The sequence below is a fragment of the Lissotriton helveticus genome, chromosome 11, assembly GCF_964261635.1.
Source record: "Lissotriton helveticus chromosome 11, aLisHel1.1, whole genome shotgun sequence".
Lineage (NCBI taxonomy): Eukaryota > Metazoa > Chordata > Amphibia > Caudata > Salamandridae > Lissotriton > Lissotriton helveticus.
This window is the reverse complement of record NC_136072.1, coordinates 840,858,599-840,882,548: the sequence shown is the minus strand read 5'-3', so window position 1 is coordinate 840,882,548 and position 23,950 is coordinate 840,858,599. Positions and strand designations below refer to the sequence as shown.

The following is a 23,950-nucleotide window of genomic DNA, read 5'->3' as shown; positions in this document are numbered from 1 at the left end:
ATGTATACAATAAACAACATTTGCATCTTCTGAAGGACACGTAAAATTCAGTCTAATATGAATCTCTATACAGAAGTAGAGAGTAATGGTTGTCCCAAACCAGTGTGGGCAAATCTAAAAGACTTCTGGGGCTAATAACAATCTGGCAATGGCTGCACCAGTAGAAGCGGAGGGCGAAAGAATTTTGCCCTGAATCTGCCAAATGTTCTCTAAGAACTGAGAAAACAATGTAAGGAGTGGTATCTACCCTATAGATTTTGATTCGAATTTCCACTCTCTATCCATTGTCGTCCCGTTCCACTAACTACCAAAGTTCTCAGCTCTACGTGGAGAATTCTATCAATGACCTGCCTTTCCTCACCATTACGGATATTAACCCTCTCTACATATAATATTTTCTTCTAGTGTTCTGTTCTCTGACACAGTGCTCAGGGTCTAAAGTGACAGTTCCACTTGACTACTATGAGAGTCAACTTCACTAACTTACTTGATTTTCTACATTTTAGTAGATGTGTGTTAGCACTTTGTCCCACACCTCTTACTCTACAGTCAGTGCCTTCCTATGAAGGCACTGACTGACGGTGTCCTCAAACTAATCTGAATTTATCAAGAGTCTCAAAAGACAGCAGACTATTGATTCTCTGAAACATTTGTATTTACTTCTTATTTTCACAGTTTTTCACTCTTCTCAGATGCCTTCGAGTAAAGTACATCCATCAATTGGCTATGGCATTCTCTGCCATCACTACTTTAGGCAGGTAGGTGTTGTGGTGGTCAGGTTAAGAATAAAGTTCGCCAAGAATTATTTAATAATTCTCTTTAGGAGGAGAAAATACTCGATTTTCCAAAAACTAAATGTTGGTTGGAAAATAATCCTTTATAGTGACTGGGGCGCATCACCACTCTGAGTGTTCCAGCTGCATGAATATCTGGATCCCCGAAACCGATCTTTGGTCATAGGCAAACACGGATCATGCATGTGTGCCATTACCTAAGCCAGTATCAAGGTAATGTGATCTTGTTAAACCATGAGGGGTGCAGCAAGGTCTACCTTCGTAATAGTAGAAGGTTACTGCTCTTACCAGGAGTTAAGTGACACACACATGGGGATGGCAATATACCCGTGAGAAGGTCATCTTACCTATGTCAAGGGAGTGTCCTGGCGCTGGAACATTAATGTTCTGTCTGTCTGGAAGGACCAGTGGATACTGTGAGGAACAGGAGAGCGCCTGGAGCGAAGTGAGGCCCAGTGAGGATCCTGCTAGGTGGATCCCTTTGAGTTGGACCATTGCAAGAGCACAGGTCATGCGCTCGCATTTGTGGAAGCTATGCCCGGCGGTTTTCGGAAAGCTGAGATCAGCAACCACTGTCTCCAAAGAGGGAGCTACCATGAACCTGGAGTCATCATCCTTGTGAGAGCTGAGATCGGTGACCGCCGTGTGCCAAGGAAGGCCGCTGTGGAACTCAGGCCACCACCAGTGTGCACGCTGAAGTCACCAACCCCCATGTGGCCAGGAAAGTGGCCACTGTGTAGCTAGGGATATTGTCCTTGTGCACACTAAACTCCATGCCCCCAACCGTGTTCTGTGAAGGAGGTCTCCAATAAGTTAAATCTGTTGCCTGAGTGCAAACCGAGATCAGCAACTCTTGTGTGATCACGATGGGGGCCACTGTGAAGATAAGGTCATCACGTATGTGCGAACACGAAGTCAGTGAAACCCCTCCCCCATGCCCAGAGGAGACTCTGTGAAGTCAGGGCTGTCCCCCTGGATCGTCATGGTAAGGATGCCCTGAAGAACACTTACTGATTGCTGCAGCAGCTGAGAGAGGACATCCAACACTGACACAGACTGTCTGAAGACTGAGGAGGCCTGACGTGTCATCGGAGATAGGCCATGAGAATTGCCGGGCCCTCAGCATTGAAAGACCAGAACCCTGGAAGAAGCACCATGGTCCCCCTATGTTTGCTGGCCATCAGGTCAAGTAAAACTGTTCTAGGCCGCCTGGCCTGCTGGGGACTTGCAGAAACTGAGCACCCGACTCTGCTAACATTGACTTTTAAGGTCAATCGTAGACTTTGTTGTGTGGGGATGAGTGTGGCCCCCATTTGGAAGTTGCCCTCGTTGCTGAATGAGGGAATAACCAACACCACTAGAAGAAAATGAGGGACTCAGGGATTCTGTCCAGGATGAAACTAGCACGCCAACCTTAAGAGACATCGTGAATTATTTAGTGTGCTTTTTTTCTATGCTTTGTGTTTACAATAAAATACTCCCTTTTTTCATAAAAGCAGGTATTTGACTGGACAATTAGCTTATTGCTGTTACTATTTACACTTGAGTCTTGAACCTGTGTAAGCCTTACACCTACCTCCCCTTCAAAGAGCCTTGGATTGCTCGACCCACACTACCACTGAGTGTTAAGTGCTGAAAGTAGTAGTACTTGGCCAATTTACTTAGGACATAGTAGGACGGGCCTCGGGACAGCAGCAGTATAATGCCAAAATGCCTGTGGCCCTCTGAAAGGGGCTGTGATCAGGAGCAGGCAGGGGGCCGGGTGGGTGGGGAGTCGACAGACGACGACGAGGGAAAATTAAATATTTAATTTTCCCTCCTCGTCTGTCAAGTCCCACCCCGCCCCACTGCTCTTACCTGCTCCTGGTTGTGATACTAGATTTCTCATGGAGTCCTCAAAAACCTTAATTTGTTGGTGCCCATTATTTGAGTTACTCTGATTATAGAACGTAGGAGCAGTTCTATCAATTTCAATCTGTTCCCTTGCATTTCAATATATTGATTATACCAGAGTGCCCACCTGTGAGTGTATATATATATGGGCTGTTTGCAATATCTAACCAATAAGGATTGTGTTTTCCTATAGAAACAGTATATTTAAAGTTATAAACTGGCTGTGGTTGAAGTGTTAGATATGTCTTCTCCTAAGTGCAGTACAGTAACTAAGCAATAGTGTAAAAGGTGGTCGCACCTATCACCTAGCTGAGTTCTAAACACCTTCTGCTAATATTCCCAGCACTCCTAAAGTAAACCCTAACTCTTCGAAGGGAGTCCATGAAATTACTGCCCCAAAGTTACTGTTTTGTGAAATCATTTCGGCTTTTGTGTCGACCAGATAAGCTCCATTTCCATATCATTCACTAAAAGTGAAGGCAGTAAGGTACATTTTCCAAATTTCTCACTTCATCGCTATTTACTCTTGCTGTCTTGCGCTGATTTTCCAAAGACATTCTAACGTTAGTCGGCCACACAACAATTTGTCCACGTAGCTTCCTGTTTGAGATCCTACCTCCAATTGTGAATAGGCATACAATAGCTTGTGATATAAATATACAGTCACACACGAAAGCCACACTTTACACAGTGTGACCAACATATTACACTACGCTCAATTACTTTCATTTTACAAGATTAACCACTCTTCAGGGTGCATGACTGATATATTTTATATCATTAGAACATTAAGGGAACCCAGATGAATTTAACACCTTAAACACATTTAGAGACTTTTTGTGTTTTACATCCTAATTGTTACAATATTTTTTGGGGAAATGTATACATAAGTTCAAAATAGATATAGAATTACTCAAAATTGTGGAATGCTATTCAACTGCAAAAATGTGTCTACATTTCCTTGATACAACTTTAACATAAGGTGACAGTAAAGCAATTCCAACATTTTCACTAGGCTCTGACGTCCAGGGAATTTATGAGTGGGGTCTAATTTAATGAGCTACCTTACAACCTCACACAGTTGTTATACGATTTTCAGTGTATTATTTCTATCTTTTCTTCACCAGTTGCGTGACCCTCTGTGCAGGATGCCAAGGTCAAAGAGTACGAGAAGAACCCGAATCCCTGACAAGCCAAACTACAGCCTTAACCTTTGGAGCATAATGAAAAACTGCATTGGCAAGGAGCTGTCCAAGATCCCCATGCCTGTAAGTCAGCTCTTCCATGCTAAGTTCATAGTGCGTTCATGTTGTAATGGAATATCCAGTCGTTTCTGGCTAATCAGTGTTAATCTTGGTCGAGGTGATGCGTAATGAAAGCACATGGCAGTAAATAATAGTATGAATCTGACCACTGAGATACCAGAGGATGTATCCTAAAAACATCAGAGTAGCAGAGAAAATCGTATAGTATACCAATTCAAAAGGTCCAGTTTAAAATGATTTAGAAGTAGAAAAAAAGAAGTCAGTATGTAGGGAAGACAGGATGGGGATATATATTGAAATATGGAATTATAAAGGTGAAAAACGATGTTTCTGTCATCTTGTTTTTATGTAATCCTGAATATCATATGCATGATCACATTTTTCCCTAGTCGCTGCTGTGATAAATCATTCCATTTTATTAGTTCTGAAATTTGTGTAATCCCCTTCTTAGCAGTCTCAGGTTTTGCTCTTGTCCTTGTCTTTTCCCTCTGGTGTTTATTTCTCTTCTTTCTCTCTTTCTTTTTTGTTTCACCCACCATATTCATAAATGCATGTTTGACATCTGTAATGATCTGAATAGATGCTGGTAGAGTGGACTACTGACACTGGTTCCATCTAATGGCCCCGTTTCAGAGCATCAGATCAGATGAGGAGGCTGAATCGTGGAATATCCCCTTCCACCCCCATCCAACTCTGTCTACCCTATTCAACCAGTCTGCCCCATAATTTGCATTACATCGATGACAAGCACTTGCCCCAAAATTGTCTTTGACTGGAGAGTTAGAATGGGAATTTGCCTGGGCCAACAATAGTGCTGGGAAAGGATTTTCTTAATGTTCTAGGTTTGTGTGCATTGTTGTCTTTATGACATTGTTCTCACTTTGTTTGGGAATGAGAGCTTATGTGAGAGGGAGATGAGGTTTGAGCAGTTGCCCCCTTGGAGCATTCACCGAAAATTAGGAAGAGGGGCATGGCTGGTGTAGATAATCTTCCTCATTATTTTGTATCTGCATAACCTGTTCGTGTAAATAATTTACTGACATCACCATATAGATTTTCATATTTAAAATGCAGTCTGAATAAGTCAGGCAATTGTCACACAATGTCCTCTTTTTTCATTACTGTGAGATTAGCGGCCGAAGTCACCTTGCCCTGCTTATTTCTTCAAAAACGCATGACTATAGCTAAAAACAAAAGAAGGCGTTGACTTCTTGCTGTAGTGGCATTCTCTCATACTTCTGGGTTTTTTCTTCATCTAGATCAGTACTGGTTAGAATAACGGGTTTACGAGTAAAATGTTTAGAGAAATGTGTTAATCAAACAGTAAGCCAACTACAGCAAAACCTTTGAATACATCATTAGAGAAGAAAGACTCCCTTTTGATGTGTGGTGATGTGTGGCTGACGTGTAATGATCGGATGTACTAATTTAAATGTTGAAGGAGAGCAGCTGTGGTACCAACAATTAAGGGAAACTGGTGATGCCACAGAAGTGGAACTGGGTGAGGGAGATTGAGAGGTAAACTCAGAGGCAGTCAGCAAAGAAGGGCAATAGAAGCAGAGCTGTGTTGTAGAAATGTGTGAACTTAGGGGGAGCTAGCACTGATGGCAGTGGATAGATTGCCCAAAAGAAGAAGAATATGGGTGGAAAGTTGGAGGGGGTGAATAAACACAGTCGGCGATAGGTTGTTTTCAAACTTGGGCTGCAAAGGGACAAGGCAATTAGCGAAGAGTGAAGCCGTATCTCTTATTAAGAAGCAAAAAGCTTTTTGGGGGAAATTGATGGGAAGGGACTCTGCAGGGGATTTAATGCTGAAGAAGGAAATACATGGGTGGGCTATGAAGAAGAGTGGCAGTGGTTTAAAGTGGAATAGCCACAGAACCTCAGAAGAGAGAAAAGTCGTTTTCTAAAATGGTTTGCAGGTGGAGAATGGGATATGACGCAAAGATGAGCAGAGTGGATGTGGCTCGCCTCAGTTTGGAAGGCAGAATTACTTAATATGTATGGAACACCTGCTAGTTTTACTGCATTAATATCCTGTATATTCACATGCTATGTATTATTCCAGCATTTGAGTCCAAAAACGATATGTAAGGTATGAGTATTTCTTTGGGGGCGTCAACCAGAGGAGGAGTTACTCCCTATGACATCAAGCATAATTACACAGTGCCAATTAAGATATCCCTGGGTTGATGCAAAATATTAAGAGGGGGGGGGGTAATGGAAAATACACTCTTTAGATTTTGCCACAAGTGCCACTACAGGTTAGCCAGGAAAGACTCACGTAAGTTGTGTAAATTATACATATTCAAAGATTATAAATATGAAAAGTGTCAAGCTTAGTGCAGCCTTCTAACCTTTCAACCAGAAGACAGGCAGAGGTGGGCACATTATGCTTAGTCCAAGCCAAGGATACTGCACTTATGGATCTGTGACTTATGTCAGGGGAAGATTCAGATGTAGTCACAGAGACTGAAGCTTAGGGAGATCAAGATGGTTCAGACGTTGAAATTTGAGCACCAGTGTGTGGCAAAAGAATTATCTGTATGTCAAAAACAACTCGGCCTACAATGCCTCGAGGGAAAGCCTCTTGGAGCGGTCAGGATCCTTAGATTCAGTGTGGAAGAAAGCGGACTTGACGGTGTAGTGTAAGAAAAACACTCTGCAGCCAAAGGAGATGAAAAGAAAAAGAATTCCTCTGGGGCGAAAGAAAAAAACACCGGTCCAGACAAGCCTTCAGACTCTGTCTCGACCTCGGAGAGTGATCGTGATCAGATGAAGGTCAAGGAGAAGGATACTCTTTCCATTCATAAAAAGAGGATTGAATCTGCCCATGACGTCAAAGCTAAAAAAAAAAGCTTTCAATGCCAAAAAGAGAGAGCAACAACTCGAAGCCAAGGTGGCAGACTTGCTTAAAAATAGGAAAGAGTTTGATGCCTTTCATTCAGAAATAGAATGAAGGACTATTTAAGTACAAATGGACAAAGCTACTGCAGTGTTTTACATCCATAAACGGGGAGGAAGAATATCATGTCAGGTATCAATATTAGCACAAGAAATATGTCTGTTGGCTACCAACAACAACATAGCACTAGTTGCAGCTCATTTACCCGGAGAAGAAAACAGAGGAAGAAAAACGATGTAGACAAGAGAGATTGTCCCATGAGTGGGAACTAAACCTAGAGGTAGTGGACATGATTTTCAAAACATGAGGAATTCCAAGAATAGACCTGTGTGCCGAAAGACAAAACACAAAATGCCACAACTTTGCACCCAGGTATTCACAGCTCCAGGGGCAGCTCCTCCACAAGGGCGGAGGAGCTTCGCCCCATTGCTTTCTTGCTAATGAATGATGATGGATTAAACCCAGAACAGTTGACGGGGGTGAGTGCTTGCAATGTTCAAAACTCCGTCCATCATCCCCCTTGGTTTTGCTTTGTTTGCCCCAAGATGGCAGGGTATGCCCGGACGTGGGTCCCTAGCTCACTTTGCCACTGGATTCAAGCTAGCCTGGCTGATGATGGCTGATTAGCCAGAAACCGGTCCCATGATGCTTGTTTCCGGTCCAGGGAAGACATGGCTTGGCAGTTCGGGCTGGACTGTTCCCTTGAGGCACAAGGTCAGACTGATTTGCATATGGCCATGTCTGAACTGGGGTTGCGGAGTGAGTTAAAGAATGATGATGGATTAAACCCAGAGCAGTTAACTGGGGGTCAGTGCTTGCAATGTTCAACACTCCGTCCATCATCCCCTTTGGTTTTGCTTTGTTCGCCCTCAGTTGGCAGGGTATGCCCAGACGTGGGTCCCTTGCTCACTTTGCCACTGGATTCAAGCTAGCCTGGCTGATGACGGCTGATTAGCCAGAAACCAGTCCAAGGATGCTTGTTTCCGGTCCAGGGAAGACATGGCTTGGCAGTTCGGGCTGGACTGTTCCCAAGAGGCACAGGGTCAGACTGATTTGCATATGGCCATGTCTGAACTGGGGTGGCGGAGTGAGCTAAAGAGTGATGATGGATTAAACCCAGATCAGTTGACTGGGGGTGAGTGAATGCAATGTTCAACCTCCGTCCATCATCCCCTTTGGTTTTGCTTTGTTCGCCGTAAGTTGGCAGGGTATGCCCAGACAGGGGTCCCTTGCTCACTTTGCCACTGGATTCAAGGTAGCCTGGCTGATGATGGCTGATGAGCCAGAAACCTGCCCAGGATGCTTGTTTCCGGTCCAGGGAAGACATGGCTTGACAGTTCGGGCTGGACTGTTCCCTTGAGGCACAAGGTCAGACTGATTTGCATATGGCTTGTCTGAACTGGGGTTGCGGAGTGAGTTAAAGAATGATGATGGATTAAACCCAGATCAGTTAACTGGGGGTCAGTGCTTGCAATGTTCAACACTCCGTCCATCATCCCCTTTGGTTTTGCTTTGTTCGCCCTCAGTTGGCAGGGTATGCCCAGACGTGGGTCCCTTGCTCACTTTGCCACTGGATTCAAGCTAGCCTGGCTGATGATGGCTGATTAGCCAGAAACCAGTCCAAGGATGCTTGTTTCCGGTCCAGGGAAGACATGGCTTGGCAGTTCGGGCTGGACTGTTCCCAAGAGGCACAGGGTCAGACTGATTTGCATATGGCCATGTCTGAACTGGGGTGGCGGAGTGAGCTAAAGAGTGATGATGGATTAAACCCACATCAGTTGACTGGGGGTGAGTGAATGCAATGTTCAACCTCCGTCCATCATCCCCTTTGGTTTTGCTTTGTTCGCCGTAAGTTGGCAGGGTATGCCCAGACAGGGGTCCCTTGCTCACTTTGCCACTGGATTCAAGGTAGCCTGGCTGATGATGGCTGATGAGCCAGAAACCTGCCCCAGGATGCTTGTTTCCGGTCCAGGGAAGACATGGCTTGGCAGTTTGGGGTGAGTGCATGCAAAGGTTCAACACTCCGTCCATCATCCCCTTTGGTTTAGTTTTGTGCCAGAAAACCAATATATAAAATTGTAATAACTTTTGGGTATTACCATTTTATGTCATGAGCCACTTTCCCTCCTGAGGCAAAGAAGCCGGGAGACAGAAATACTATTTTTAAACCTTTGTGTCACTGATAACTTGTGTTTTTTAAAACTATAACGCACCTACTTTGCTTGCTGGCACCTTCTGATCGAGCGTTCTGGGCAGCGGAGCTAGCGCTGTCACAGAGGCTGTATTCTCTCTATCTCTGCCGCCATTGATGGCGTGCAGCAAGGCCACGCCCACTTCGAGGCCACGCCCCCCGCCCTGTGTATATAAGCGCTGAACGCGAGCGCTGTGTGCATGAGCCACTTTCCCTCCTGAGGCAAAGAAGCCGGGAGACAGAAATACTATCTTTAAACCTTTGTGTCACTGATAACTTGTGTTTTTTAAAACTATAACGCACCTACTTTGCTTGCTGGCACCCTCTGATCGAGCGTTCTGGGCAGCGGAGCTAGCGCTGTCACAGAGGCTGTATTCTCTCTATCTCTGCCGCCATTGACGGCGTGCAGCAAGGCCACGCCCACTTCGAGGCCACGCCCCTCTGCCTCTCTTAGCTCCCATAAAACATGTGCCTTCACCGGACGCGCAGCGGACGGGCGCAGCGGGTGCGCCGTTTGCGCGCCAAAGGCAAGCCCGTCTGGGCCCGTCCGGGCCCAGACGGACCCAGGCCCAGGGACTCTGCCGAATAGCCCTCATGACCGTGTGGTATATACGGGAGAAGCGCTCCGCGCACTCCAACCTAAGAAAGATCTTGCCTGCTACCACACGCACATTGATGGCAAACCCTTCTCCAACTGCACGCGCTGCAACCCGACCCCCCTGAGCTCGATAAAACCCGAACTGAAAATAGGACTTCTTAATTGCCGCTCCCTTCCCAAACATGCTCTCGAAATCAACCTGCTAACCCAAGATCAGGATTTCGACCTACTCTTTTTAACGGAGACATGGCTATCAGATGGCTCTGACTCAGACATTGTCTCGGCCCTTCCCGCAGGGTACCTCTGCCAAGCCTTACACAGACCCAAAGGGAGGGGAGGGGGGGTAGCCATAATCTTCAGGGACCAATTTACCTGTAGAACCTCCAATGCCCACATTGAGGATTGCGAAAGCTGTCAATTCTCCATCCAAACCTCCCCAGTTCACTCCCTGTCAGGGCTTTTGATCTACCGCCCCCCAGGTGCTCCCGGCAATTTCATCAACGCCGTCCTTGAATCAGTGTCACAACTAGCATCTGCTACCTCCAACTTCCTCATGTTAGGTGACCTAAACCTCCACTTCATGGACCCTACGGACCGGATAGCCTCTGACCTTCGGCAAGACCATATGTCACTCAATATCCGACTGGTCAACAATGAGCCTACCCATGAGAAGGGACACCTACTGGATCCCATCCTTACTAATGTAGCAACTATCACCACCAAACCACCCGTGTCCCTCCCAAGGACGGACCATTTTTTGGTCCTTATTTCTTGGGAAATCTCCACCATGAACCCCCTAACCACTAAAATTCAGGTAACCGACAGACGGTGGCATAAACTCACACCTGGGGAATGGGCCGCCATCCTTGCAGAATCCACCCCCGAGCTCTCCACCGACCCTACCACGGCTGACAAGCAGTTTGATGAGTGGATTACCTCCTCTTTAGACACACTTCTCCCTAAAACGATGACCTTTAAACATCCTAAAAGAACACCATCGGCTCTATGGTACACTCCAGAGCTTAAAGCCCTGCGCCAAGAGTGTAAGAGAACGGAACGCTCTTGGAGGAAAAACAAATCGAAGAGTAACAAAGACATCTATTCCACCTCCCTTCTAACTTACAAAACCGCTATTCGAAAAATTAAAAGCGCTTTTTTCCAGGAGAGAATAGAGAAAGCGGTATGCTCCAGTAAGGAATCCTACGCCATCCTTAAAGAGCTTTTGAAAACCCCAGAACAGGGACCAAGACACCCCACAGATCCCAAAGCTGATCAGGAAAAGTGCCAACAATTGGCTAATTTCTTTCATGACAAAATCCAAACAATTCTCGATTCAATCCCCCTCGCTAATCCGTGTGAGAAAAACGATCTCCCACATTCCATAACACCTACCCGTCTCTCCTCTTGGGGACAAGTCACAACTGAAGAGGTAGGAAACACGCTGAATTCCATAAAGAGCGGATCTCCCAGGGACCCCGCCCCACTCCGGATCCTCAAAGAGGTAGCTCCCACGATCATTCCTCCCCTGACACATCTGATCAATGCCTCATTCCAACAGGGAGTTGTACCCCCGAGCTGGAAGACGGCCGTCGTAAAAGCTCTACTAAAGAAACCCTTCCTTGACCCCGAAAATTTGGCCAACTACAGGCCTATCTCCCTACTCCCGGGAGTCAGCAAGATTGCTGAAAAATTGATTAATAGGAAACTCTCTCAGTTCCTGGAGAGCAACAACAAACTAAAAACTTCCCAGACGGGCTTTCGCCCAGGACAGGGCACTGACATCGCCCTCCTGGCAGCGGTTGAGGAAGCCAGAACACTACTGGACGGGGGAGGATCAGTGGCAGTGATCCTCCTCGACCTAAGTGCGGCATTCGACACCGTCAACCACCAACTTCTCATTAAAAGACTTAAGAGAGTAGGTGTGGAGGGTTCAGCCCTTTCCTGGATCGCATCCTTCTTAGCTCAACGGACCTATCAGATCTGGGAGAAGAACGCCCGCTCCTCCGAAATTCCCCTCCAATGTGGGGTGCCTCAGGGCTCCTCCCTGAGCCCCACTCTATTTAATATCTATATGTCCACATTGGAGGAGGTTATCACCCCATTCGGAGTGAGCGTCGTCAGCTACGCCGACGACACACAACTAGTGGTGTCTCTATCTCACCCCAGACAACAATCAGCAGACCTATTCAACTGCCTTACGCAGGTCCACTGCTGGATGAACAACTCAGCCCTAAAACTAAACGGGACAAAAACTGAAGTTTTGCTCCTTGGTCCAAAAGGGCTCACACTTTCCCCGAACATCTGGCCAGCCTGTATGGGCCCCCCCCTGACCCAAAAGAAGAGGTAAAAAGTCTGGGTGTGTGGCTCGACTCGGACCTCTCATTTACTGTGCAGGCAAACAAGGTAGCCGGGACCTGCTTCGGGCTCCTGAAATCACTGAGGAAAGTCCTGCCCCTCTTGCCCTTCAACTCCCAAAAATTGCTTATTCAAGGCTTGATACTTTCAAGGCTTGACTATAGCAATGTGATCTATCTAGGCGCCCCTGAAGCGACCCTTACCAAGCTACAAAGAATCCAGAATACTGCGGCCCGGATTATCACAAATACCCAAGCCAGAACCTCCGCTAAACCTGCCCTAAAACTTCTCCACTGGCTTCCCATAAGGGAGCGGGTCAAATTTAAGGCCTTATGCCTTGCCCACAAACTACTACAAAAGCAAGGCCCCCCTGCTCTCAGTAAACTCATCACACCCTATAAATCCACGAGATCCCTCCGGTCGGACACAGAAAATTTCATCACCACCCCCAGATTCAAGAAAGCCCGCTCAGGTGGAAGACGTTTCTCAGTCCAAACTGCACGCCTTTGGAACTCGCTCCCCCGCGACCTGAGACTAGAAACACAATACCTTCACTTCAGAAAACGGCTAAAAACTCATCTTTTTCCCCAAGGATTCATGCCCTTTCTAAACACTGATCTTCTGTCCCCCCCTTTCTCTTCTCTTTCTTCTACCTGCCCTCGACCCGCCTAAATTAAGGGATAGGGCTCCTAGCGCTGGGATACCTCAGGGTGACTACGCGCTCTATAAAATAAATAATAATAATAATAATAATGTTTATTTGTGCATTGGTGGCGGGCGGGTGTCGAAGCTGCCCGGGTTTGCCCACTCCTCAGTACAGACTGTTTGGTTGGCCCTCTCACGCCGCCCAAACCAGTCATGCACACTCTGCACTTCTCCATGCAGGCTGCAACATGACAGCCCCTGGCTGGGCAGAGTCCAGACCAATCACAACATTGGAGCGTTGTGATTTGCTTTGGGGAGGGAGGCTGCCTGCTTCCTGTTCCTGTCAGAGACAGGATAGCAGGAGCTGTGAAGGTGCGGGACCCGGGCCGGCAGAAAGGTAGGTTTCCATAAAAAACATTTTTTTATTATTGACACCCCTCCCGACCGCACAAACGCCCCCCACTCCCCCCTACCCGCGAGCCATGCTGGCCGCTACTGCATGGCTTCACTCAAGGTAGAATGTACAGTTGATGAATTGCTACGCAGCGTTTGATTACGGTTTTTCACAGATACCAATCATTACGAGTGTCCTCAACAAATGAAGGCAAGTATAAATTACAATGATTTGCATTGCTCCTCAATGGCCATGACAAACATGGTATTCACATCTACTAGCAATGTCATGGAGTCAAATAATAAAGACTCCAAACTGAGCAGTGCCTATTAATAGCACTACAGGAAAGGTTTTGTCATTGAGATCCGGCCTTCCTCAGCCTGGTAGCATGGCTCATGAGGCTTAGAATTCTGTCTCCTGAACTTGCCATCACAATGTATGGCAGTCATATAGGAGACGCGAAAACTGGCCAGTCACCAGTTCTATGCAACAAAGTGGAAATGGTTTATTGTGTGGTGTAATAGTAAAGTATATAGCAAAATAAGACAAATTATGTTGTTTTTAATACATCTTCTCGCTGAATAGTCGTTTCAGAACTCCAATATTCAAAATATATCTATAAGGAGCAAAGAAGGGCAACCACCTAACACAATACCACTTCCAACATGGAACCTTAATTTAGTTCTCGTAGCACAACCTAATCCAATGCAGAGCTACCCTAAAACTTCTCACATTAAAAACTGCCTTTCTTACCTTAGTCGGATCCCTCTACAGAGTTTGCGAAATTCAGTACTAATTATTCAAAGGCTTTTCTTATAAACACATTAAGAAAATATTATGAGAACTAACCCTCATTTCGTAGCAAAGGTATTCTTATTGGTTCACATTAACCAATCCCTACAAATACCTGTTTTTTTTCCAGCAAGCAAAACATGTGGGAAAAGAACTTACACACAATGGATGCTAGAATGGCAGTCATGTATTATTCACAAGAAACAAACGCAACCAGGAAAAGTGTGCAATTGTTTGTTGCACATGCTATAAAAATAAGGGGGATGTCGTTTTCCAAAGGAACCAGTGCAAGATTATTAGTCCAGACTATTCAACTATGTCATTTATTAGCAGGAAAAAAACGTACATAAAAATCCGAGAGTGCATCCGACGGCCTAAAAGAGTTTTTTGTAATGTTCATAGGTAATGCCCAGTTACTCACCGGTAATATCCATTACTCCGAGTCCTGGTCTCCCCGTCCCATTCCTTACAAATGAGCAGCTAGTCTTCTCCCCAGAAACCTAAAACCTAGCAGAACTTTTCAGCACTTCCCCCAATATGGCGCCACCAATCCGGTGAGGATAAAGGGGGAAGTGCGTCATAGAACATCCTGAGAATACCAAAGAAAACCCAGAACGAAAACAGACAATCACCCGAAGAAAACCCAACCCAGGGAGGAAGGGAAGGGCTCAGGAAAGGGACGGGGAAACAGCACACAACACAATCATGTACCGCAGACAGGACATGAGCCCCAAAGGCAGCAGAGGCCGCCATCCCCAACTGAAGCAGATAATGGGAAACGAAAGTATGGGGATAAGCCCATGTGGCAGCATTGCAAATGTCCCTCAAGGAGGCCCCAATGAACATGGCCCAGGAGGACGAAACGCTCCCAGTCGACCGACCCTGAACAGAAGGAGGCAGAGGACAGTGGGCAGAATCGTAAGCAGAAACCACAGTGCCCCTGACCCAACGAGACAAGGTGGACAAAGAAGGCCGTAGCCCCAGCCCCAAGAGGCCATAGGTGACAAACAAGGAACCAACCTAACGGAAACCAGCCGTACGAACCAAGTAGATGCGGAGAGCCCTCAGCACATCCAATGAATGGAGGAGCACCACCTCAGAAGAGGCAGGAGCCGGAAAAAACACCGGGAGAACAACAACCTACTGACAGTGAAAAGAAGATACCACCTCAGGAAGAAAGAACAGACTCGGACGGAGAACGACCATGACAGCGCAAAAGCGCAAAAAGAGGGGAGAAGCCATCAGAGCCCCAACATTACCAACCCTCTGCCCAGAAGTAATGGCCACCAGGAAATTACCTCAGCAGAAAGGAATTTCAGGGCCACGGAGTCCAAAGGATCAAAAGGAAGACCCGTCAAATCCCGCAGAATCAAGGGAAGAATCCAAGGAGGCACAGGAGAACGAGAGTCAGGACGCTGAATCAAGAAACTCCACAGAAGGCGAGCCATCAACGGGGAGACAGAGGAAACAGAGGAACCCCGAAAAGCAAGAATGGCAGCCCATCGCGCCCGCAGGGAAGAAACCGCAAGCCCCAAGACGAAAACCAACCCGCAAGAAGTCCAACACCCTCACGGCCTCACAGGAGGCAGAAGAGAGACCCCTCCCAAGACACCAGGAGGAGAAATTCTTCCAGTGACGGGCATACGACCTCAAGGCGGAAGGACGCCGAGAAAGCTGGAGACATTGGGCAACCTCCACCGAGCAACCCAGACCCAGCAAACTCAACCCCTCAAGTGCCAAACCCCCAGCCGGAGGCGTCGCAGGGAGGCAATCCTGAGAAGAGGAGCCCGCAGGGGGGAGGGAGACAGGGGAAACCTCCAATGAGGGCAAACATAAAAGGGCAGCATGAGGGGAACCAAGACTGCCGAGACCATTCCGGAACCTCCGCCCGATCCAACCGAAACATCCGAGGACCCTCGGAATTACGGCAAACGGAGGGAAGGCAAATAGCAGACCCCTCGACCATGGAAGCGAGAAAGCATCGGTGGCCCACGCCAATGGAGAGATAACGACGCTGCAAAACAGAGGAAGAAGGGCGGAATCCTCCGAGGCAAAAAGATCCAGCCAAGGAAGGCAGAACCTGAGGACAAACAGACCGAACAGAGCCGGGGACAGACAGAGTGACACCGAGGAAGGGAACACCCTGCTCAAAGAATCCGCAGGCCCAAACTCCTTCCCCGGAAGATAGACCGCCGTCAGAGACAAGAGATACGACTCTGCCCAAAGACCTATCTTCCGGGACAGGAGAAACAGAGCACGACACACGCCCCCTTGGCGATTCACATAAACACGAACCACCCGACTGTCGGTCTACACCGAGACCGCCCAACCCCGAAGGAGATGAGCAAACCACAGAAGAGCCAACCAAACCGTCCACAACACATCCCAGTTGGAGGACAGGAGGGACACAAAAGGGGATCACCGCCCCTTAGCCATGGAGGCACCCAGAACGGCACCCCAACCCAAGGCACCAGCATCTGCGGACAAAACAACCACAGACAGAGGGGGAAGGAGACCGAACCCCTGGGAAAGAGACAGAGGGGACAACCACCACTGGAGGGCAGCCCGAACCCCCATGGCAACAGCAAAAAGAGCCTCGTAATCCAGAGAGGCAGGATCCCAGAGGGCCAGAACACGTTGCAGGAGAGGACACAAACGCAGCCGGGGCCAAGGGAAGAGATGCATAGTGGACGCCAACTCCCCCGAACCCCGCAACCAGAGCAGGGCAGACACCCGGGATCGGGACAGAACCCAGGAAAGGCGAAGGCACAAAGGTAACCTACGCACCGCGGAAAGGAACACCATCCCCAGATCCATGCGGAACAGAGCCCCCGGGAACCACAGACACCAGGAGCGCATCAGGGAGGAACACAAAGGACCTCAGAAGAGGACACACCAGGCCACAACCGACAGAGCCTGAGCAAAGGAAAAAAACATCCAATCGTCAAGACAGGAAAAAACCTGAAGGCCCTGAAAAAGAAAAACCACCAGAGGGGCCACAAAAAAAACCCATGGAGGTGAAGAAAGGCAGCACCCGGAACCTGAAGCGCCGGGAACCAACAGCAAACCGGAGAAACGTCCGATCGACAGGATGGATGGGGACGAGGAGAAAAACCTCCAGCAGGGCCAGGGACATAAGGAAGCATCCCAGAAGCATGAAAGGCAGGATGGACAGCAAAGCCACCAACAGGAATGTACGTCCGGAAAAGAAAAGAACGAACCCCCAGAGACCCAAAACAGGGCACAGAGCAGGAAGGATCCGTCACGGAGACCAGGAAGAGGAACGAACAGCAAACCTCGTTCCATTCCAGAGAAGGAACCAGCACGACAGCCAACTACTAAAACAGAAGGCGCACAGCTCCCAGCAAGGCCACCCCCGCAGAGGATGAGGGGGCCAGGGGGCCACCCAGAAGACCCAGGGGAGGGGAGAGGAGAACCCGAACCGAGAACCCACTGACACAGGCCGCAAGGTCCAGGCAGCCGGAACCGGCAACCACTGGGGCAGGCGAAAAACAAAAGCGCACCTCCAGACGAGGTCCGACCACCCAGGAACCCAGAAAAGGGCCACCGAAACAGGACCGACGTCCGAGAGGACCCAGCCCTCCAAGAACGCATCCAGACACAACACCAGCAAAAGAAGAGCCGGGGCCAGGAACCATTACCAGGTACTGGACCAGGTAGGCGGAAAAGGATGCAACCCGACCTCAAAGAGACAGAGCAGGAATGCACCACCGCCCCCATCACTCGAAGACCCAAAGCGACAGAGGGAAGGGCATAAAGGAGAAACCACTGAGACAGACTGCGGGAACAACAAAACAAGCGAATGAAAAAAAACCTGGGGATACATCCACAGCATCTGCAGGAATCAATCAATCAATCAAGACATTTGTAGAGCGCACTACTTACCCGGAGGGTCTCAAGGCGCTTGGGGGGGGGGGGGGTGCTGCTACTGCTCGAACAGCCAGGTCTTGAGCTTCTTCCTGGACGTGGACGTGGAGCAGAAAAACAGAGGGCAAACGCCACCAAACTCAATGGCAGCATTAGATCGACCACAGATGGATGAAAAGCAGAGTGGATCCGCCCGGTGTCGAACCACTGACTACGAGGTCGAGAACACAGGCTCCTGCAGAGGATGCAGCAGGCCACCGAGCCACCAGGCCCACCAACAGAAAGAGGCTCGAACCACCAGGCCACCGTTAAGGAAACAAACCAAAACAGGCAACATCAAGGAGGCACGGCCGCAGCTCTGCGACCAAGAGGACGAATACAGGTCGCTGTAGTGGACGCAGCATATCATGTGCACAGTGTTCCGGAAGTGCAAGGAACGGCACAGGAGGAGCAAAGCAAACCAGTCAGAGAGCATCAGCCAACTGAACAAAGCGTCACATAAACACCCCTTACGGACCCCACCACAGCAGCAGAAGGGGCAGGCCAAACAAGAGGTCCACCAGGCACCACGGCCGGAGAGTACTCGCCCCGTCAATGAGGGGGAGCAGGGCAGCCAAAGAAGGAGCCAATGAGGCACCCGACCACTCGAGCCAGGCTGCAAGGGGGCGGACGCGTAAAAAAGCGACCGGCCTCCCAACAAAAACCAAGGGGAGGCAGTAACCCCAAAGGACGCTTCGCGCCGCAGGGAAAGAACAGATGGCCCCTGCCCGCTAAAGCAGGGTGCTATGGGACCCCCGTGAGAGGAGCCGCTGCCAAAGCAGGCCGTTACAAGAGGGCGAGGGGCAGGGAAAAGAACAGGCACAAACGGCCGCTAAAGCAGGCCGTGAGAAGGCACCAAATAAAAAGGTACATTTCCCAGTCCCCACCCCAAACACAAGAAAAACAGCGGCCGCTACAGCAGGCTGCCAAAGAAAGAAATAAAAAAGCAGAAGGTACACTTACGCGACCAGCAGCGCCGCTAGGCATGAGGGCAACTGACGAAGTCAGAAAAAAAATGAACAGGATGTTTTGCTAGATTTTAGGTTTCTGGGGAGCAGACTAGCTGCTCACTTGTAGGGAATGGGACGGGGAGACAGGACGAGGAGGTAATGTCTCATTTCATGACATTTGCATGGCAGCCATATGGTCTACAGTACACACTTTTAAAGCAGGCTACGGCATAGATCTACAGTCAAGAAGAGAGGCATAAGGTGAGACAAAATTTTTGTGAACAATTGTTTGCATTTACCCACACCTCACACACCTTCTCTACTAGCAATTAATACCGCTTTTAAATGTGAATCTAGACCTGTAACAATAGTTCAACAGATTGAAGCTCTTGTACATCCACATGTGAGCCTCCCACTTACCCAGGTAAGGAGGAGAGTCCATGCAAAACAAAATATATTTATGATATAACTGCATTTATATGAAAGCATGAGAAAGGTAAAAATAATCTGAAGATAGAGACTGCGCACTGGGGCATTGTCGCTTACTCTTGACATCACAGGAAGTCTCCTCAACTCTACCTGTAGTCGACACTCAAAGACAAACCTTTTATCCTTTTATCCAGCTACCAGTTTCCAGACCCAACCACTAGATGGCACATGGTACAGCAAGTGAAGTCAAAGCATCTTCAAGCTGCAAAACTATTACATGTTAGTATGTTATCACACCGAGTCATATTACATTTTGACTCAGTGTTAAAGGTCACTCACTGTTGATCTTTAAACACTTGATTCAGATACTCTTAAACATCCACTAAAACTAGCCTCATTGTACATATTGTTACTGGCCATAGCAGGATCAGAAAAAAAACTAGCATTTACAATGCAATAGATCGCGCATATACGTGAATTTGAGCTAATGGCATTGTAAATGGCAATGCCAATAGCTTAAACTCTCACAAAAGCGAGACCTATTGCATTGCAAAACAATTTTTGGAAAGCGCACAATGCCGCGCTTTCACGTTAATGTCGGCCATGCCCCTTTCTTTGGACGTGACCCGCCTAAAGAAAGGGGGGCAGCCGCTAATAAAGTAAAAGCACCGTATGGGGCGCTTTTACAAAAAAAAGCATCTGCTTGTCAAGTTGATGAACAAATGCTTTTATTTTTTTGTGAAAGTGCCCTATGCCGCTTTTTCACTTTAATAGTTTGTTTAGACGCGGCTTGTCTAAAGAAAGGTGTGTGGCCGACATTAAAGTGAACGCACTGAATGGCTAAAGTCATTTATAATGCCAATAGCTTAAACTCTCGTAAATGTGAGACCTGTTTCATTGCAAGGAATTGGCCATGATTGTCCCGGCTGCTTTGAAAGTGAAAGCAAGTATAGTGCACTGAATGTTGTAGGAAAGCACATTGTGCCTGCAATACCAGAAACTCATTAAAGAAAATAGTGCTCACAGACTAAGTAAACATACCGTGTAACAAAAGAAGCAAAGGGGCAAGACCTCATGCAAGGTTACAAATGAAGACAAGGTGGTACTAAGGAGGGACTAACAAGCCTATTAATGAATCAGAAGCAAGCATTTAGCGAAGGACAATGACACAAGCCAATGAAAAATATGGGCGGAGAGTGGGCAGGACTTCAAGTACATACTCAAATACAGCATGTATAACAGAGCAAGTCATGTGCTGCCCAGGCTCGACCTAGAAAAACATAACAGACAGGCTTGGATATCCAAGGAGCACAATCCATTTTAGCCAACAATATAAAAACAATATAAAAAAATATAAAATTGGGGTTAATTAGAAGTGCCGGTATTGATATGGTGATCTGAGAAGATCTTAAAAACAATGAGCAATGAAATCCCAAGTCTGAGACATGTTTTTACCAGGTTACAATCAATGGTTTATTAGGTAAAAGTTATCTGGAGGGAGTCACTGAATGCAGTGGCGTAGCAGGGGCAGTTCACCCCTGGCGTCACTTTTTTCAGGGCGGAGTCGAGAGCAAGGTAGGTTTTGTTTTTTCTTTATTCTTCCTCATCGGCGTCACTAAGTCCCTCCTCCCCCGCTCGTTATCATCTGTTACCTCCCCGCTCCCAGTTTTTCATGGTCTTTAGTGAGCCAAAGACGAAAGACCACCACCTTCCCCCATGCTCCCTGCTCTAACTACACCACTGGGTGAATAACCCTCTGTAGTTGGACAACACTGACCAAAGATTAGCTTAAAGAGTTGCTTTCATTGTGCCCTCTTCTCTAATGGGGTAAACCCTAATTCAATATGGTATTACTTACTGAGAAGAAAAAATGGCTGGGCTTTGAAACCAACTGCAAACCTTTTGGATAGCGTTAACATCCCTGCAGACACAGAGCGTGCATTGATTGGAGGTAGTGCTCCAACAATCATCACAGGGGGCTGGAGTTGTGGCAGATCAGGGAATCCGCTATATCTCTTTGATGTAATCAATGACATTCGCCAACCTAGAGCGGAAGAGATCTTTCCTTGTATCAAACAGCTGAGCCTTCTAGCCCCGCTTCAAACACTGTTCGTGGTGGAAACACAAGTCATATGTGATTCATTTACATGGACAGATCCTGCAAGACAGCTGACAACTGGTGTTGCTTTAATTAGTATAGTGACAAAAACCTAAAATTAGTTCTTCCACCTCCCACACACACTCAAGTGCCATATATGTTAATTAAGATAGTTTTCTGCAGACACACACCATCTGGCAACATTGTCAGAAACTGTTCAAATTTTAAAAATACAACAGTGATAATGAATCTTTGGCAATAAATAAAAGAGAAATGTGCTGTTCAGAAGATGTGAGAGTAGTTTGCTGGAATCCTGCTCTAAACCCACGCATGTGAAGTATTAATTTCCCTAAATCCACACTCCAATGTTTATTAGCAAAAACATTCAGGTTAAAGAAACAAAGTGTTTAAGAAATTATGTGAGATGACACCTCCGATGAAGTCTGCCTTCTGCAGGTTCGATTCACTGCACTGCAGGCTCTGTCGTTCATGCTTCAAGGCCAATATAATGAATGTCATTGAATGTTGTAATAATACTGTTATCTGTCCTCCGAAATACAATACAGTGCGTCATATGCATCGTGTGATTGGACAGTATTATGACTTGCATCACTGGCTACAAAGTACACACATTGTGAGAATGAGGACATTCCATGTTTGATCTTTTTTACACCTGTGAACCAGCATGAAAGCACTGATCTGTCTTCTACTCTACGGGGTGCCAGCTGTTCAAGAGGGCCCCCGTTGAGCCCAATGCCAAGAAATATCTGTAAGATATGGGAGACTTGGGGCCCACCTCCCATTTCGCGGGGGAGGGGTCACTTTGTTACGCCACTTCGTGTGCCCAAGGTGGAGGCGGGAGTTCTAGTCTGCGGGTCACAGGTACTCAATACTCATGCTAACCTTGGCATTCCAGAAAAAAGAAGAGTTGGTATTTTCACACGGTTCAGCAAATAAGGATTTAGGAGTACCAAGAGCTTGCGCTACAGCGGTTGCTGCCACCCTTTGTTTTCAAAGAACCAAAGGAGTTGAAAGTGGTGCACCTCAATCGATTAGGCCGCTGCATACTGTGACTATCCTTAGCTATAGGAATTCTCTTACAAAGTACACCAGGCTGATAATTTCATGTCTACACAGTTATCTCAAGTGGTAGCCCGTATCGTGAGCTCCACCGCTTAGTCACTAGAGTTGTAGATGAATATTCATCTAGCAATACATGCAGCATAATTTGTCCTTTTCCTACACTTATCCCTACTTTATCCAGACTTGTTAAGGTGTAGATCATTGTACAGTCAGTATGCGATGTACTCATTATGTTACCGTACCTAAATCTGTTGGGGGCTAAAGGCAACCAAAGACGCCTAGATGGAGCTGAAGCAATCAGCAGCCCATCGGAAACCCATGTCCTGTTCTCCTGGCACCTCTCACGCAATCAGAGAACGTGAACAGTGTGAGGGTCTGGTTTGGCGTAGATCTCTCCTTCGCAAAGCAGTCCATAGGTGTCAAAAAAGAACTGCATCTTCCAGCTAATGATGATGAATCGGTCCCTCAATGCCTCTTGAAGAAACAGTAAATTGAACTCACCAGGGCGATTGTATTGTCCCATTTGGACAACAACAACATGGCATTCACAGGGGCAGCAAAGGACGAGCTCAAGGAACAGCAACGGATGCACAACCTAGCAGACAGACTATTCCTTAAAGACCATGCCTTAAAGACATTGGATCACTACACCCACTCGCTTCCGCTGACTAAAGGACACATTCAGACTCCTGTGCATTGTCCGCAGAGACATAGAGGAATGGGGTAAGAATAAAGTAGTTCCCAATGCATCTGCATGCGTCATGGTGGCAAAGAGAATAAAGAGGTTATTGCCTTCTGGTGACAGTTGTACACAATAATGCAGCAGCAAACAATGCTTCTGATGAATCAGGTGATAACTTTATACAGAGTCTGATGAGGTTTGCTGCAATGGCAGGTGAAGTTTCCAGCAATCTTTTGGTCTCCAGATACCGTGATTTCGCACTAGAACGGAGAGACCTATAGCATCATTACAGTTTCCGTATTATCCTGGTACAAAAAAATCAAGCCTCCAAAGCACCTGTATGTCACACACATGAGCCTATCAAATTTGAAGATTTTATTTCAGACCTGCCACCAATGTTACCACTAAAAATTCAGCAATGGCCATACATTGTTTTATGTTTGCAATCTTCCAAGGATTTGAGCTGGCAAAATTTCCAGCAGCAGACAAAAATGTGTATCTTATAACTGTGAAGGCAAACTGCTGACCATTTCTGGCAGCAGTGCCGTTTTCGTTTTTTAAATTAAAAAAGCGCGGTGGAGCTCAGAAGCCGGTGATGAGTTGAGATGTAGTCTGCAACCGAATAACCTTTTCGTTTACTCCCAAAAACAAAGAAATATCTGAAACAAAAATATCCAGCAGACGTGGGGTTGAAAATTAAATTCTCCAAAGAAAGCCAAGAACACACAGCTGTTTCTTCTCAACAAAGATTCCACCCAATTTGTATTCGATGGCGGAGGTTCTTCTATGGAAGGGTGACACATTGGTTTAGACGCAAAAAAAAAATCAGTGTAGAGTGTTTGCAGGCTCTCGGCTACATGGAATCAAATACTAACAACAAAACAACTGAACAGAGCAAGAAGAGGGAAGTGATTGAACCTTACCCTTCAACAAGCTCTGAATCTGTGTC

At 47.1% G+C, this 23,950-nt stretch overlaps 1 protein-coding gene across 5 annotated transcripts in view; it reads left to right on the top strand.

The window, feature by feature from the left end:
- Window positions 1-23,950, top strand: part of LOC144792165 (oxysterol-binding protein 2-like) — a 1,552,312-nt gene that overhangs the window by 1,306,048 nt on the left and 222,314 nt on the right. For all 5 annotated transcript variants that reach the window (XM_078667062.1, XM_078667059.1, XM_078667060.1 and 2 more), the window contains one exon: window positions 3,815-3,955. In XM_078667062.1, the coding sequence (XP_078523188.1) occupies window positions 3,815-3,955 (141 nt within the window). The remainder of the gene's footprint in view (window positions 1-3,814; window positions 3,956-23,950) is intronic.